This window comes from Anopheles nili, chromosome X, assembly GCF_943737925.1.
Source record: "Anopheles nili chromosome X, idAnoNiliSN_F5_01, whole genome shotgun sequence".
Classification (NCBI taxonomy): Eukaryota; Metazoa; Arthropoda; class Insecta; order Diptera; family Culicidae; genus Anopheles; species Anopheles nili.
In genome coordinates, this window is record NC_071293.1 from 7738341 (window position 1) to 7755427 (window position 17087).

Consider the following 17087-nt stretch of genomic DNA (forward strand, 5'->3'; position numbering starts at 1 on the left):
ACACTGCGACGGGTACCGGAAAACGAGTGCATATCGCCGATTTAGATACTACAGAATGTCTGGAACACTTAATATTTTGGATCACTAAATCGTTAAACATATTGCTTTATCTAACCAAAATGTATTGTAGAGTTGTTTAAATTTTATGAACGATTGCTTCTTTTATTGAAATGAACCCTTCAAATAAAATTAGGTGGATAATTAAAATAAGCTCTAAAAAATATGAACAATAAATGGCATTTACAAAGAAAAGAAATCCGGCATTCGGACGCTTGAAACCGAAATTTTGATGTTTTGGTTGGTGTTAATTGCATCAGATGGAATTCACGTGTATAACTAGCCAATAACCGCACCGTCATCAAGCGCTAAACCCTTATGTGTTATCAGTGGATTGCATGGGTTGCATGCATTCCACTAAATCACACATCAATATTTTGATAGTATTAGTACTCTAAGGAGAAAAAGAACGATTTGAAATAAATCACCAAAATTATTTCCAATTTAAATATATTCAACGGAGACATAAAATCTCTACCACATCCTTCAAGGGTTAACGGCCTGCGTCTGGGCCTACAGCATCGTTGCAACGGTTTTTCCTTGGAAACCATCTTCGCCTCGTTCTTCTAAAATCCGGTGCGAAAGCCGGTAACAAAGCAGGAAAACCCAAGTGGCACCGACATGTACCGACACGTTTGCGTGTGCTTTGGCACAAATATCGGTCCCCTGCATCGGGCTGGTGAACAAAAACCAAACGACACAGAACAGAACTGAAAAAAACCAGCGGCAACAGAATGGTGCGTGAATACCGCGCGGCTCCAGCGCGAGAGTGTATGCGTTGCGAGTCGTATGCGCAGACGAAAGCGTCGTTGGTGACGTGTGTCTGGTTCGACGAGCAAAAATGTGCATCATTTCCGGACGGCGGCGTGTTCGCTGTTGTTTGAAAATAGAAGCTGGTGGAGAAGAAAATGATAACCTTCAAGCGATGCCAGAACGGGAACGTTAATCATGGCTAGCTCCAACGGTCAAGTGCATTCAAATGCAAGGAAATGTTTGCTTTCGCAGAAAGTGGTTGTTTAGTTAGAATGCTTAATTTGAAATCGATGAAATGTGGCGCTGGTGAAGGAGTGCCTTCCGGATATAGGTGAAATTTTTGATTCAAAGCTCGAAGAAAGTTTCATCGGTGGTTTTTGGATTTTCTTTAGCAGAATCTTGACGTGATTTTTCTTTAATTTTTGCTGTTTCTTCATGAGCTTTCACAGAACACAACCTGAATTTTCAACGTTTGAATTTGTTTGAACGAATATAAGGACAACGTTTCGGCATCATAAATTGAAATAATTGGCTACGATGAAGAAATATGTCGAACCATCTCAAGATCCACCTATCCGGTTTATAAGCAAAATCAATTCCACATTCCATCAGCAAATTACCTCCCCCCCCAATAAAACGGCTTTGATTTCCCTATAAACCGGCATGATCCACATCACGCATTGAAGTATATTTGCACCGTGCCGATGTGAGCATAAATCTAGCGCATAAAGTAGAGAATGGTCTGGAGCGTCATATACCCCACCGGGGCCATAGCACCAACGAAGGCGAAGAACCGAGCTGGCTGAGGTACAACGACGACGGCATACACAATCGTGTGCAGGATGCGGCTGATGGCGACCATTCGGAACAGGTTAACCGCCAAGAAGGGGGCAGGATTGGTCAACAGGTACAAGAACCCGATGACGAAGAACGGCAGGATGTTTTCCATATCGTTCAGATGCGCCCTGGAAGTGGAGGGAATAAGAATAGTCAGTAAGGTTCTACAGATAGTGCAGGATGTCGGAGAAAGGGATGACTTACCGGCGGACTCGCTCCACGTCTGGATCATCTAGCTTGGGCTTCAACTTCTTGCTGACCGCGCTGGAATCTTCAGGGTTGGCGAAAGCCTGAGGAAGACATTAGCCCGATTAATCACCATGTTCCAGAAGGGCTCTGACACGTCACCACCCAAATCCCCCCAATTGCAGTACCATCTTGCGAACACGGGTCAGTGACGTTAGTGGTGACATGAGGAGCATCTTCGCAACCAACACCGCCGACCAGAACAGGTACGCCCGCAAAGCCGTCTCGTCGAGAGATTCAAACACGGTCGCCATTTTTGGGGTACGCCAATGTTCGGAATTAGGTCAAGTTGATGTAACGTCAGACAAACGAAGCACTAACCGAGCACCAAATCCAACCGCCTTAAGGGACTTTTTGGCCACACACAATAACAACAACAAAAAAGCCCTAAACGTGGTGCTGCGGTGGCGAGATCTACGTTGAAACTGGCAGGAACAAAAACTCGTTTCTACCCAAAAACCAAACCAGCCACATCCGACCCCTGTACACCGTTACAAGAGGGGCGATGCCCGCCGTACCGTTACAGGGGAGGAAAAGAGAAAGCTTTTCACTTTATCTCCTCACAGCTGACGCCGTTCGGGTTTCGTTAAAACACGCCCAACCCTCGCACAACTTTCTTTCTACGCGTTGTGAAGCATCATTCATGGGAAATGGAGATGAAGTTAACCCTGACCGTGTCGTTAAGCAGCTTTGTTACATGATCAACTCCTCTGCTGTGTGTGTAAGAGTTGCTGCATAAGCAATAGGGCGCATACAGCTCACAACAGCCAGTAGACTGATCGAACTACGAAATACTACATGGCTGCTACAAGTCAGTTAGGCCACATTGGCGTGTCACCTCCAACGCCTATCGTGCGCCTAGTTCATTGATTTTGTTTGCTTTTACACAACAGCCGATTATATTTTACGTCTGACTGAGCGACGTTAGTGACGTAACCTTTTCACTTCATCAAATCGCCATTCTACAACCACCGTGCCCTCGAAAGACCTACAAGAGCTATTTTTCTTATCAAACATGCCAGGATCTTTATCGGTATGACGGCACAAAAAAAGGTCGGTTTTAGCCACTGATCCATTAAAGGGTAGAAGGGGGTTTTGCTTTCAGGAGCATGATGTGCAATTTGAGGTACTTGCTGTTAGCCTGCCATCGATTACTCGAAGCTACTTATCGCAGTTGACGGTAACCTTTGACCTACACCTTCTTAAAGGTGTCTTGCTGGAGTAAATCAAGCTGCTTCGAAAATGAAACTGTTTGTACAATTCTAAAGTCACTCATTTTCCTAAGCGTGTTCGCAACAAGTGTGACATAAAATTGATTGAAGTTTGAGCTGTTTGTTGCATGTGCGAATGTCCATAGCCTCTAAAACGCACCTTGTTCTTGAACCTCTGAATGGCAGTTAGTGGAGCCATCAGCAGCATCTTCGCTACTAACACTGCCGACCAGAAGACGTACGCCTTGTACACCTCCGGGTTGATCGTATCGAATGGGCTGCTCATGGTGACTCTGTTGAAGCTGCTTTTCGAACGGAATGGGCCTGCAGAAGGACACTTCACTCAGCAAGGTTAGCGATGAGTAGATGTAAACGCGACTACTTGCAACGAGTTCAACCGTACGCTTGCTGCTAATGGATCTAACTGATCGCGTGGAGCTGTTTGCAACATCATCATTCCTGTAGCACCCCACCTCTATTTTGTTTTCCTCTCTTAGGCTCGAGAGCTTAGCGTTTCATATCTCCATAATGGGCTGAGATTACTGATACAGCAAAAAATAAATAAAATCGTACGATGCGAGTTGCCGATGCCGCTGATACCCGTGAGGCTTGCAACGTTTGTGTCGAGAATAAAAAACCCCTCCTAATGAGAAATGCAAGTCGTGGAATGAAACGATTACGCATATTAAGATGCGATCGGCTGCACGAAACAGTTTTTTTTGTATAAGCCTTTCGAGGTCTGTCTAGCGGACTTGTAGAAAAAATATGCTTTATATATAAAATCATTAAACTGTAAATTTTACCCGCAAATAGTGTTGCCTCAATTTTGATTTACAAGTTATGCTTTCGATTTATGAATTACAGATTAAATTTTAAACATCCAACTTTGAACAAAATAATACGCAGATTTGTTAGACTAGTTTTATCGTTTTATTTAGTACAAAATGTTTTACTTTGGAATATATGAAGGCGTTGGTACGGGTTGTACATTACAAAACATAAAACAGCTAACGTTAGACTTTTAAATTCCGAAAAAAAAACCTTATCAGCCATATACAACGATAGTTATTTCATTTCTTTCTTCCATACTTGAAGACTTTGTTCTATTTTGATCACCATTCTCCTCTTCGTTTCGAATTTTGTGCATTTTTTTGGAATCCATTTTCTTTTCTAATACCCGTAAATAAGCCGCAATGACACTATTGTAACTTATATATGTTCGTAAAACGTTTTCTTATAACACTGCTTCCATGATTTCTCGGTTTTTTTACCATTCGTTGTTGACATTGGAATAAAGAAATCAAGCCAGAAAAACTCACTAGCTCGCTCAAACTCATTCTAACCCTTCATTAGCGAACAGATGAGAGACGCTAATTACTTATCAGGTTGCATGTTCTATGTTATTTTTCTAAACCAAGCAAGCACAAGTACTAAAAAAGTTTATTTAAATTTCAAAACATTTTAAAACAACGAAGTGCATCGCTAGAAGAAAAAAGTAATTAAATCTTCCCCAGCTGTACACTCACTGAATTTAAAACATCGTTGATTTATAGATAGTGAAACATGAATTTAATGCTGATCGTAAAAGCAATTGTTATTTAGAACTGACACTTTGGGATGAATCGTAACAAAAGAACGAAAGTAGAAAGCCTTTAACTTAAAGGAAAAATAGAATGGTCTTGAAAGCCATGTAGCCGGTTGCCATATAAGCAACACCCCAGGAAAGGCCACGTGCCGGTTGCGGAATCACAACCACGGCGTAGACGAGTGTGTGCAGGATCCTGCAGATGGCCACAACCCGGAACAGGTTAATGGCAATGAACGGCTCCGGGTTGGTCAACATATACAGCAGGCCGATAGTGAAGAAGGGCAAAATGTTTTCCAGATCGTTACGATGAGCACGACGTACACGTTCTACATCCGGGTCGTCAAACTTCGGCACAGCGTCCTTCTTCGAGGATTTAATATCTTCGGGATTAGCAAACACCTAAAAGGATAGAGAGAATTTAATTCAATACTCGCTAAAGTCGACGAGGAAGCTTGTGCACATGTCATAGAAAGGTATTAAAATAGTTCAATTAATCATAAGTGAACTGCGGGGTAATAAAGGCTCTTTAAATACATGATCTATACATCATATAGAGCAGGCCACCTGTTCTAGTCGTTTCGTTTGATTTTGCTTTCATAAATGTTTGCAAATGGTTGGAATTCGTACAGGCGCTTTAGATGAGTTGACGATAGCGATGGAAATATCTGCAAGTCATGATGATGTCGGTCAAATCTGACTCCACGTAATCGTCTTATTCGCGTGCGCACACATACACGCAACACCAATTGATGTTCGATGGCGCAAGCCCCCCACACTGTATCAGCATTCTGTTCAAAACCGAGCCGTTGAACGATCAAAAATTACAAGTCATTACTTCATTTATCATTTTTGTTATTGGCCTTCAACATACCGGCTCGTTTTCTAATCATTCTGGTAAGATAATCGGTAGACTTTTTTAAGCTTTTGATTCCATTCCTCATGTTCAATAAAATATAGATAACGCTTAACATAAAACATGTATTAAATGAGGTTTGTAACTCGAAGACTTGGAATGTAACATGTCATGGTTCTTACTGGCTTCTTCAACTTTTTAAAGCATGTCATGCTAATTTTCAAAAAAGATATGATACGTTCAATTAACTAACTTTTGAACTTATCATGAGATTTTGTATGTATGAAGCATCAACTTCCAACTAACATAGTACAGGCTCGAGCCAAGGTCACTTTTCAATCTTCCCCCAGAATAATATGTCCTCACACAAGCACACACATGGACTGTTCTCAAGCGTGTGTAAACACACAAGCAGGCCGGAATACATTTGTGACCCCAAAATCTCCAGCAATCCGGTGCGGCAAATGTTCGTTGCATAATAGCGGCCATTTTGCCGCCCCATTTATCGCTCCCTCTAGGACCAACGAAAAAAAAAAGCCCCGTCCAAAATTTCCGCACACACCTTCACTGCATAGCTTACCTTCTTCTGGAATCGCTGCCGGCCCGTGAGCAAGGACATGGCGAGCATTTTCACCACCAAAACAGCCGCCCAAAAGACGTACGTCCGGAACACCTCATCGTTGATGTTGTTCAGCAGGGTTGTCATGTTGATTGTTGCTTGTTTGCTGGAAGGCTTCCGGTGTGCTTTATTTTTTCTTGTTTGCTGTGAAATAATACCAAAATGGACACTTAAAAAAAACACGACTCCTTTGGCGAACTGACGTCTCTACCGTCTTGCTGCGTACCGTCTGAGATGTAAATACGCTGTGATGCGACCGCGGGTTGAATGTCAAGTACACACGGTGTGGCCGCAGATACGACAAGCCGGTTCTGTTTCACCACTACACGCGTGGCGGGAAACGCAAACGCACACTTCGGCCACGGCTCCCGCGGTTGATGGAGAGTTTGTTTATGTTTAAACGTCATGCGCCTTAATGCACGCGGTTTTGGTCATGCACATGTTCCGCGTTTGGTTGGCATTCGTTTCGGGGTGGGTTTTTGGAACAAAACCGGCAAGCAAGTTCGCATTGGCAAACCATGCTGGAGAGGGTGAGATGGCGATAGTGCGAATGACGGCATGAATGGCTGAACCGGTCCGTTCCGTTCAAGGTCGACGGGTGAGCGATAAAAAAGGACCAGAAGCATAAATCCATTTTTAGCTCATTAAATAAAAAAAGATGCCAAAAACCGTTTTTTGTTTGCCAGCTCAAGGGAAGAGAGAACGAAGCTAATTGCCATTGCCGTTTTAATTGCGCCGGTCGAGTCCCTGAGAGTTTTTTCGATCTTTTTTGTTTCTGAGACTATCAGCTGGGTAAATTTCGTCACTTCCTACTTAAAAAAACGTTTCTTTGATGAGTTGTGAAAGTTATAGGATATACAGTAACTTTCTTAGAAATAGACGACAAGCTTCAAACGTATCACGGAACAGGCTGTATGACCTGTAAGACCATTGCTTTGGTTTGTTTGTTTATTGATTCTCTAATCATTTTGACTTAACTGAATTATCGACAGCCAGATAGGAGATCTACCAGACACAATAACAGGTGTTTAAAGCAAAAACTTACATATGTATATACGTTACAAAACGTCATTGAACGAGCTACTCGATCGACAGATAACTGCTGAAGCTTTCCGTACCGTCTAAGACGATTCATTCATCTTACCAAGCGATCGTGTGCCACTTCGCACGATCGCAGCAGTGACACGTTTTGGATGGGTTAAGATTGAATATTTATGTCCTTTAACCTACGTGGTTACGTTATGATTTTAAAGAGCTGGTACAGTTTGCCTCTCCCACGTAACATGCGGCACAGTGGAAGTCACCTATTTGGAACGCAGCTACATTAAATACCTCAACATACATTAAAATGCCACACCAAATCACTACACTGGGGATGATGGCGTGACACCAGGTGGGAAGCAATGTAACGCTTGTTACACATCACTCCGTAGTCCCATATCTCGCACTTCTTCTCCAGTAGGGCTAAAAGATGAGATTATCAAACCACTGCCACTGTTTGCTCTGCTTCTCATCCACCACGTACGTCTGGCATTTGCCTTTACTTCTGCAAAAACGAAAGAAGATTAGAGAGCTGTGCGCGCACACGGCACAACCCCGAGTGCGTTACCTTTTGGTGCAGTTTAGCTTAGGATGCTCGAACCGGAAGCACTGGGGCTTCAGCAGGTTGAAGTACGTGTAGCCGATTTGGCGCGAAACGAGCGTGTTGGCGTTCTTGAGACAGTTGAAGAATTGTGTATCACAGTCACAGTGAGATCTATCGATGGATGCGAGCAAGAGATGGAGAGTGAGAGTGGTTAATTAGTGCACGTTGGTATTGGTATCTGTTCGACCGATAAATGGCCGACCGTAACGAAGTGTTGGCAATTGCGCGCGCAATCACACGCACGTGGTCGAGAGACGGACGCAGCAGTTGGCGCAACAATGGCCGCAATTAGGATTTAACATTCCGATTTTGCGATTCGAGCTTTTGCCAATTTCCGCCCTGACTTTTTTTCCCTCTCTCTCTTTCTCTCTATCTATTGGGTTGGCACAATTGCTCGAATCGTTCTGGTCAGAGCACGGCAGGTAGTTTGCAACCATTTTGGATTAGTTTGAAGCAATACGGTAACAAAATAGTTGCTTTGTTGAGTAGGTTAACATCCGGTGTAGGCGCTTCTATCGAGCGTTAATAGTTCAGCATAGTCTGCAACATGACTGACGCTTTGACTTCATAGAAGAACCCAAAAGGTTACCTAATTACACAACCTGTAAAGAATGAAAGTATAGCCCTAAGAGGAGCACCTTCGTACGTACCGTGTGAAGTAGCCATTGTTCTTCAGCCTGTTAAACTGTTCACCAGCCGCGATCGTGATGGGACAGAGATCATGCGCACGGCAGCAGGTGTCAGTGAGGTAGAAGAACCCGATGTCATCTTCACTCTTGGCCTGGTTGCCATCTCCACACCAAACTGTGCCCGGGTAGATGGCTTTGAGCTTGCGCTTGAAGTTGCTGAAGAGTGAACCGATCGTGCTGGTACTTCCTGGGGTCTTACCACCCGCTCCAGCACCAGTTCCCTTCCCCGATTGTCCGTTGTTCTGCTGCCCGGTGGTCGTAGTGCCAGTAGTTCCATCCTCCGGAGCTAGCTGGAGTTGACCGTCGTTCAATTGTGCCGGAATATTGCGCAAACCCTTGTCCGTGTTGACGAAGTGTGGCCGGAATCGGTGCGGAATGATGCGCTGGATGTGCGAGGTTAGACCCCCTGTGGAGGTACTGTCGGTGGTGCTAACGGGACTTTCGATACTACTGGTCGTGCCCTTGTTCTGGTACGCCTCGATGTACTGATATACCCCGAAACGCTGCAGCATACCCCGGACAAACTCTGAAACACGTGATACGGACGGCGGGGGGGCCATCACTACTGGTTCGTCTGCATAGTGCCCCAGAAGTACCCGGAAGTAGGTACAGTTGCCAGGTACCAGGTGCACGTGTGAGTACCGCTAAGGTAGGTGCAAAGTTAGGTTAGGCATGCTTTGCTGGTTTGAGTTCCTTTTTTTCGTGACAGATACGCTGACAGTTGTCGACTTACCACGTGTTTCGGAACATCCGATGCGATGGCAGTATTGGTGTAGGGTGCAACCGAGGGAAACGTGCGGGAAGGTGATGTGATACAGAGGGATAGAAAAGGAGTACATAGCCTCATGAGCCATCGTGCGAACATGTCTGCTTCACTTAACCGTATTTTTACTCATATGACCCATTAAAGGAGGAGTTTTAAAGGAGCAAGGTTGTTGAACATCCACAACAGCATGGTAATAAACCTGCAAATAGTGCCAGTGGGGTGCTGCAGCCTGTGATCTAAGCCCAACTAACCTTTAATAGGTGAGCTGTGAAACTCTTCGCGTTAAAGCGATCTGATTGATTGTCGATTGTTGGCGTCTCCATGCGTTTACGCTTAGATAATACAACTCGCCCTCTTTTGCTTCACGGCACCCTCGAGGGATGAACAACATGTACAAACAAAAGCAATAACTGATTAAAGAAAAAAATAAACCGGCCCATAATTCTTGACAGTGAAAGGCGTGAAGCCGCCACCGGTTGTGTGGTCGACTCCCTCCTGCAGTCGTCACGAGTCGTTGAGCTGAACCAAGCCTCCATTCGAACATGGAACCCCACCAGACCGTGCTATATGGGGCGCGATGATGCGACACCAGCACCCCCCTTCCCCCCCCCCTCCCTTCCTATACCGATCACCAACCCCTTTGCTTTCAAACCCGTTCAAGTGCAACGGCCATTTTGCAACGCTAATGCCGCCGACGTATTATGTCGTGCACCCAGTGTGCACCCTTTCCACGTGTCCGTGCGTGTGATCGTTAGCTTCATAGAAGGGGGGGGGGAGGGTGTACTCCAGTTTTCGCCATGGTGCCCTTCTCCTCCCCTAGACGGTGTAGTACACCCCGCTCTGCGTAACATTGGGCACCTTCAGGGCGTGTAGGTACCGTTGGGTGATGACTACCGAAAAATAAACATCTCTTACCTTGCGACTGGTCCGCCACCATCGGTGGGTAGTAGGGGCTGTCCTCGTCTAAGGGAGTGCGCTGGAATGGAATTTGATGGAGAAAACCGGGTATCGAAGGGTTACGATAGGTTAGAGACAGAGAAGTTGCCCTCGCTTCCGTGGCAGGCATGGCAAGGGCAATACACGTGCCAATATCTGACGTGTTCTAAAGGGTGGCATAGTTGATCGGTGAGTCATGAACACCGGTGATAAAACAACAAATTTCTTCAACAAGGTCCAAGAAATTTCTTCACTTTCGTAGAGAGAAAAATCTTCACATTAACATATAAAAAAACAGAATCAAACCTTCAATCTACACTATCCACGGGCCTTTGACATTGTTCCAATTTCTAACAAATAATTTAAAGTAGTTCGTCACACAGCGACGTATACGATTTTGGCTTTGCTAAGACTTTCTATGACTTTTCACGTATAGAGCTTTGAGCCTGATAACAATGTGTTTTTTTACTGTAGGCTGACGTGCCCCTCAAAAAACGTACGTTAAAGGATATCCTTCAGAAAAAAACTTTCCTTCTGATGAACAGATCCTTCCACAAAGATTCCAGAGAATGTCTCTCGTAAAAATGTTACAGCTGATCGTTTAGAAGTCGTACTGGATGTCTTTCTACACTAGGGCATCCTTAACTTTGCAACTCTTTTACATACTTACCGAAGTGTCACCGGAGGTTAGTTCCTGGTATCTGCCGTCACTTCCATAACTTCCTGCGCCTAATCCATACTGCCCCGGCCTATCCAGCTCGTACGGATCAGGGTTTAAATCCGATCCACCCTCCTCTAGCCGCACAAACTCTCCATCATCCTCTGCCGTCGTGTCGTACCCATCCGTGGACTCCCCGGTGAAGTCAGCGGAGCTCCAGTACGTCGGATACAAGCTGAACTCTTCACTGGCGTCACCTAGCGCGAGAAATCGCGCATCCCGAGCTCCCGTAGTAGCAGCCGGTGTGGAATCATTCAAAAGTCCACCAAACACCAACGACAACCTCGCCAGGACTCCCAGCACCACAAAGGACGACCAACCCACAGGCCTGCAGCACATCGCGAACAGTTCGAATCCCAGAGTAGTGCTTCTGTGCCAACTGCAGTGGTCGACTGTGTGGACGCGACTTACAAACGACTTGCTCCGGCCACCTTACTTGCATTCTCGTGCACGACCCCCAGGTGCCAAACCGGCACACACACGCAGGACACCCTCTGCCGGCGTGTGACGACACCTGCGCGTGTTCTTTGTCCAAACGTCACTGTTGGATGCTGCAGCTTCACAGGTAAACGTGCCAGATCGCGTTCTGCTGCACACTACCACTGCACTGCAGGTCGAACCGTACCCGCCATAATGGCTTTCGACCACTCGGGCGCCATTGGGCACGGGTTAAATGGCGTCCCGGAAGTGATGGACGTGTCCTCGACGCACGGTGGAGGCTCGACGGAGTTGATGGATGAACCCAAGGACGCGTTTGTTTGTTGATTGTTGGTCGCCCTCTTGTGCGAGGTTTAGCAAGGACACGTCGTCGCTGGCTGACGCGGTTGTTTGCGCATCCCGAGTCTCACACACACACACACGCACACACGACCGGTGAACAAGCGCACACACTAGCGTTCTCGCGTCAACGGGAGTCCCAACACTGACGAGCGAACAACCCCGGCTGGTTGGGTCGCGGCAGAAAACGCAACTGACCACACGAGCCCATTGCGCATGGGCTTCGAGGCGTACGATCGCGCAAAGCAGACCCCAATGGCGTCGGTGGGTGGTTTTTTTTTTGTTTTTTGGTGGCAACCCTTACGCACCACCCGACCGATGGTGTCCTTTTCGGGCGCGGTGTGGCTGTGTGGCAAGCCGCCCACACGCTTCCGGTTGCGTGTCTGCATTATGGGTTTTGCTTTTGCGTGAACCAAACCACGTGCTCGTTTGCGTAATGGAGCAACATGGCGGATGGCGCTAGATGAGACTCCTCCAGGGGAACGTCACATCCTGGCTGCGTGCTTGAAATAGGACGCAAAAATAGCGCAAACTAATTGACACATACCGGCCCGGAAGGGTCTACCCTGAAGGGTTAACGAGTGACGATGGTTGCGCACGCGGCTTTTTCCTTTTCTTTCGTTCTCTATCTGCTTGGGTGGGTTTTTTAACTTTTCTCTCTCTCTCTCTTTCTCTCTCTCTTCAGAGCCCCCTCCTGGCGTGGTTTTGTGCACCATTTCTGGGTTCGACAAAAAAAAAGCGGCACGGTCTGCCGTCACGCGGAACCGTTCAACCGTGGCGTTGTTGTTTTGCTGTGATTTTATAGCTTTGACCCAAAAGTCCGAAAATGCCCATTCGCATCTCGTGGAGCCTTGGAGGAGTAGGTTTGGGTCGCAGGAATGATAAATCTTACGCGGCGTAAGGCAAACATGTGCGAACTTCCGTTGGTGCCATGTGTTCAGTGATCGGGAACGCTTGTTGCCTACTGTTAGGCGCTTAAAGCTACGAAAGCTTGCAGCCACATAGAAAGCTTTTGCCGCACTTGCTGCTGGCTTTAGTATTATTATTTATGATCTCACGGGTGCAACGATTGATTGAGGCTTTGATTTAATTAATTTTATATTCAAATCATACCATTGGTATGGGGTTGTTTTTATTGGAGAACCAACGATCGAGTGCTTTTATTTTTAGCATTTATTTAAAAACAAAAAACATAACATGTCCGAATTCCAAGATACAGATAGCATAATAATTCCATTAATTATCTATGAGTAATGCTCAACCAATTTAATACAATTCCATTTCACAACAGGTAACAATTTTCTTACAATGTTTTGCTAATTTTGTTATTTATTTTTGTAACCCCAAGCCCAACAGCTCCGAGCTGAGTCAGGCAACCTGGACGTGAAGTTACGAAATCTCTACTGTGTTACTGTGCCACATCCACATCCAACCACGATTCCGCGGCCAAAGTTCTACTAGCCGTTCGTCTGGAGGAGTAGCACGTCGTGTAAAGCTGTACGGCCGGGGACGTACCGCCAAAAACGATAAACAGCGAAAGGTATGGTGTCCGTCTGCGGCTTAAAGGCCTCAAACTGACTTACTGTACTCCACATTTCACTCTCTCGTGCCCAGTTACGGTGACGTAGACGCCGATAACAAGGTTGGTGAATGAGCTTACTGCTGATCCTGGATAACAGCAACTGGCACTGGGGATGCAGAGGTATCTGAGGTACTTTGGTACTCGACCACAGGGGTACTTTAGTATTGAGGTTAGGTTTTATTTCTGGAAGCACGCACATAACGCCCACTGGTCAGGTGCGTGGGAGGATAAAGATTACAGACTGAGGGCAAAATACAACCTACAGATGTTTGACATTGGACTCGAACCATCACCCCATGGAATAGGTATCATATACTAGATTTCAATACTCAAAATTGGTTGTAGAACTACATTCGAATTTTGTACCGCATATATTTTAGTAAATACATTTCTTCTTATATCCTATAAATTCACATAACGAGCACAATACTCTCTCGTGTTTTTATGAACATTTTTGGATGCTTCTCCAGACTTTTATGCAGTTTAGTATTATTTAGATAGCTTCAAACGTCAGACAAGCTTAGGTTGAATATACAACAAATATACTAATATAAATTGCTCTCAAATGTTGGTATTCAATAACGTCGTGTGTTTCAACTCGCATAAGTCTTTAGAGCCGTTATTTGTATGCGATCAATATTCTAGAAATCCATTCCAAAAGAAAGTGGAACTCTAAAACCGGGCCTACGTCTAACCTTAATCCGGGCATTTTGTCGTTGCTGCATCAAACCGATCGAAATTTAAAATTCCAAACGCATAATGCGCCCCATTATCTGGTGCCTGGTATGTTTGGTTTCATTTCGTTAAGCTGGCACATAAGTGCCGCCCTTCCACTTGAAGTTTCACTCGAGTTTCCAAAGAAAGAAAAAATCTCCTCTTCTGATGTAATAGGACGATGAGATTGAATCTTAAGCGTTTCAGTAAATAGTAAAAGAAGTATTTTCTCCTAATCTAATCTATAGAGTCGCTAATTAATGTTTAACCAGTGAAGAAGCAAGGGTTTTTTTGCTTGCATTTTAAATGTCTAGTGTGCTTGCATTCCGATGGCCTTTCGGCATCGATGGCCCTCTGCCTGTGTCTCCCTAGCCACGCTGCATCCTTTAGCAATATCAAGCCATTCTAACGCTCAAAGCCCTCACAAATCGGTTCGAAAAATCGGAAGCGACATTCTCTCAACAACAGAACAAACGCAGGCGACAGCAAAACCTAGGAACGTCGCTATCGCGTTGATAACGCTATCTAGTCCCACTGTTCCATTCCAGAAGCGACAAAAACGTACCGATCGAGCGAGAGTGAGTGTGTGAGCGAGAGCGAGAGAGAGCGAATGTGAAGACATCAAGCGAGTCTCTCGCTCAGGGCTCAGCTGTCAAGGGGGAACTCGGAACCAGATCGGTTGACGCAACTGCGCCACCATACAACGCTTCTCCACGCGGGTTCAAAGTCCACGGGTGACGACGCGTCCGAGCATGAGTGTGTGCCGCTTTGGTCTCGATCGATGACTCGTCTATCGTGCGAGCTGCCATCAGGGTGCTGCCCTTTCCAACTGGAGACCGGCACAGGAGCATGCGTGTGTTTGGGCGTGTGCGTACACGCGTATGTTACGCTGCACCCACACTGGCCACGGCGATCGGGGAAGATCCGCTGGTCCTGGCTGGTGATGGGCAACGGTCGACTGTGGGCTACAATTAACGTTGCCGGTATGCGTGCCACAGGCACAAGCACATCGCGCAACCATGGCCGGACTTAAGAGCAAATTTATTTAAATTGCTTCCAATTGACACCTTTATGCATCACGTTGGGGCAATCAAGTGCACCCGCATTTTGCGATAAATCTGACCAAACCGATGCACAACACAGGGTGTGTGGAGGAGGTGGGGGGAGGGAGGAGGGGGTTATCGATCATGCGACGACTAAGCAGGATGGCTCGTGACTCCTTTCTAGCCATCTTTTTTTTGTTCTTTGCTCATCTCGTCACACGCCATTATTTTCAAGTTGACACTGAGAAGATCGGCTCGTTCCAGCAGTATGGTACGCTGGTATGTGATGATCGTAGGACATGTCAACAGGGATGGGTGTTGGTGATCACCTCCAGTGAGGTTTTGCTTATCACTCGATCATAATTAGCCCCACCCGGTCGTACACGATCGTGCCACGTTCGTGATCGTGATGCTTTCGGTACCATGATAAGCGAAATTGCAACCATCGAGGGAATGCCACAAACAATGACGCCGGAGGTGGTTAGAACGAGACGCAAACCTGATCACACATTGACACATTACGGTCCACGGCTGGTGCAATCGTGAGGCGATGTTTCGCGGGTGCTCATTTGGGGGGTTTTTCGTTCTGCTTCGTTCTCATCCCGATCTCAACCGTACGGATGCACTCGAGGGTTCTTGGGTTACGGAGACGAGAGTTAGGGAGAAAAAAAAAGCAACGAAACGCGATGGCGCGATCGCAAACGATCGTTTAATTATTTTCCTTCCCTCCCCCTCCCTCCCTCACCTACCTCCTTTTCGAGGTGGGAATGGAAATTAGCGGCGTTAATTGCATTAGTCATGCCGGCTTTTGCATAGCAAACGACCGGTTGAGTGGCTCCAGGAGGCGACCTTCGAACCCGCCCGGGTGGCGGTGCTCACGTTGCAAATTGCTACCCCTTTGCGCTGGTGATCACCAGAACGCCCTGGCGGGAGGTCAAATTAGGGTCCAACCCCCTGATGGCGCTTTTTGCTTTTGCGAGATGATCCTCCACACGTGGTGTGGGAGTATAAGGGCACGTGAATGTGCCCTTCCAATATATCCCCCCCTTTTCGAAACCGAAGATCACGCATCACACTCGATCATGTTGGCAATGCTTTCGGTCACGCGGGAAAAGCGCGCTATTTGACATTGTGCAGAATAATTAGAACCGCACAATCGCGCACAGCCAGGAAGCGAACAATCTGGCTTGTTCCGGCTGTCACACGCCGCCAGCCCATGGTCCGTGACCCCACGGGACCATGGGGAGGGGGGGGGGGGGGGGGGGGTGGTCGATGGCGCGCTGAGGTCAAAGATCAAACCGTCGCTTGTGTGTCGTCGAGCCGTCGTCGCTATCGACCAAAAACGTGGCCCGCGCTCAAAAATGGTGGTCCGAAGTTCGTACAGGGTGGAGCGAGCAAGCAAGTGGAGCGAGGATAAGGTGCAAAGTACTAATTATCTAAGCGAAGTGATATGGTTCGAGCACGGACACGGATGTGTGTGTATGAGTGAGGCTGTCTGGATGACTTTTCAGCGCCCCCTTCAAAAAGGCGACTGATAAGAGCCGCAACGTTTCGAAAACGCAACGTCGTATAAAAAGCCATGCATCTCTCGACGTTCATCGAACGACAACAAGAGCACACACAAAAAAAACCCGGCACGGATTCCGTAGGCTCGTGTGAGACTCCGTCGAAAAAAAATCAAAACCCAAACGAGCAGCAGCAGCAGTAGCGATCGTGTACGATCGTTCGATCTTCGCGTGCGAGTGTGTGCGTGCGTCCCGCGACTTGCGATAAGCCGGTCAGCCACCAGCCAGCGTGTGACGTCGGCGTATTCTATCAAACCTCGCCTACACGCCCAGACCCAGCTCGTTCCGCACACATACACCCGCGTGTCGGCTCGCGTGCCAGTGAAACCTATCCCGGGCCTACGGTGGTGGTGTCGAACAGCAAGCTTCGGAGTGCAGCTTGCGCGGGCCTGCCATATCAACGGGCGCTTCGTTCGTGTACTCGCTCGCACAGCTCACGTGCTCTCGCTCACACATATCGCCCGCTCTGGAGTGGCTTAAAAGTGCTA

General features: G+C 46.7%; 3 protein-coding genes across 3 annotated transcripts; all 3 read right to left on the reverse strand.

Annotated features, from left to right (window-relative positions):
- Positions 1-1375: 1375 nt before the first annotated feature.
- On the reverse strand, positions 1376-3475 carry LOC128729077 (microsomal glutathione S-transferase 1). The gene is made up of 3 exons (XM_053822728.1): positions 3265-3475; positions 1852-1937; positions 1376-1775 (listed from the first exon to the last, which is right to left on the reverse strand). The coding sequence occupies exons 1-3, from the start codon at positions 3388-3390 to the stop codon at positions 1529-1531; spliced, it is 459 nt and encodes a 152-aa protein (XP_053678703.1). The 5' UTR covers positions 3391-3475; the 3' UTR covers positions 1376-1528.
- Positions 3476-4024: 549 nt separating this feature from the next.
- Positions 4025-6301, reverse strand: LOC128729213 (microsomal glutathione S-transferase 1-like). The gene is made up of 2 exons (XM_053822871.1): positions 6126-6301; positions 4025-5091 (listed from the first exon to the last, which is right to left on the reverse strand). The coding sequence occupies exons 1-2, from the start codon at positions 6249-6251 to the stop codon at positions 4762-4764; spliced, it is 456 nt and encodes a 151-aa protein (XP_053678846.1). The 5' UTR covers positions 6252-6301; the 3' UTR covers positions 4025-4761.
- Positions 6302-7628: 1327 nt separating this feature from the next.
- On the reverse strand, positions 7629-11257 carry LOC128728611 (uncharacterized). The gene is made up of 5 exons (XM_053822239.1): positions 10871-11257; positions 10180-10240; positions 8460-9072; positions 7774-7920; positions 7629-7710 (listed from the first exon to the last, which is right to left on the reverse strand). Exons 1-5 carry the CDS (start codon positions 11255-11257, stop codon positions 7629-7631), a joined length of 1290 nt encoding a protein of 429 aa, XP_053678214.1.
- Positions 11258-17087: the final 5830 nt, after the last annotated feature.

Coding starts and splice junctions, on each gene's coding strand:
- LOC128729213 (XM_053822871.1), bottom strand. CDS start 6,251: ATGACAACCCTGCTGAACAACATCAACGATGAGGTGTTCCGGACGTAC. Junction 5,092..6,125: donor GGCAGCGATTCCAGAAGAAG/GTAAGCTATGCA, acceptor CTATCCTTTTAG/GTGTTTGCTAATCCCGAAGA.
- LOC128728611 (XM_053822239.1), bottom strand. CDS start 11,257: ATGTGCTGCAGGCCTGTGGGTTGGTCGTCCTTTGTGGTGCTGGGAGTC. Junction 10,241..10,870: donor TAACCTCCGGTGACACTTCG/GTAAGTATGTAA, acceptor ATTCCATTCCAG/CGCACTCCCTTAGACGAGGA. Junction 9,073..10,179: donor GGTGGCGGACCAGTCGCAAG/GTAAGAGATGTT, acceptor GGCACTATGCAG/ACGAACCAGTAGTGATGGCC.
- LOC128729077 (XM_053822728.1), bottom strand. CDS start 3,390: ATGAGCAGCCCATTCGATACGATCAACCCGGAGGTGTACAAGGCGTAC. Junction 1,938..3,264: donor TTCAGAGGTTCAAGAACAAG/GTGCGTTTTAGA, acceptor TGTCTTCCTCAG/GCTTTCGCCAACCCTGAAGA. Junction 1,776..1,851: donor GACGTGGAGCGAGTCCGCCG/GTAAGTCATCCC, acceptor CTCCACTTCCAG/GGCGCATCTGAACGATATGG.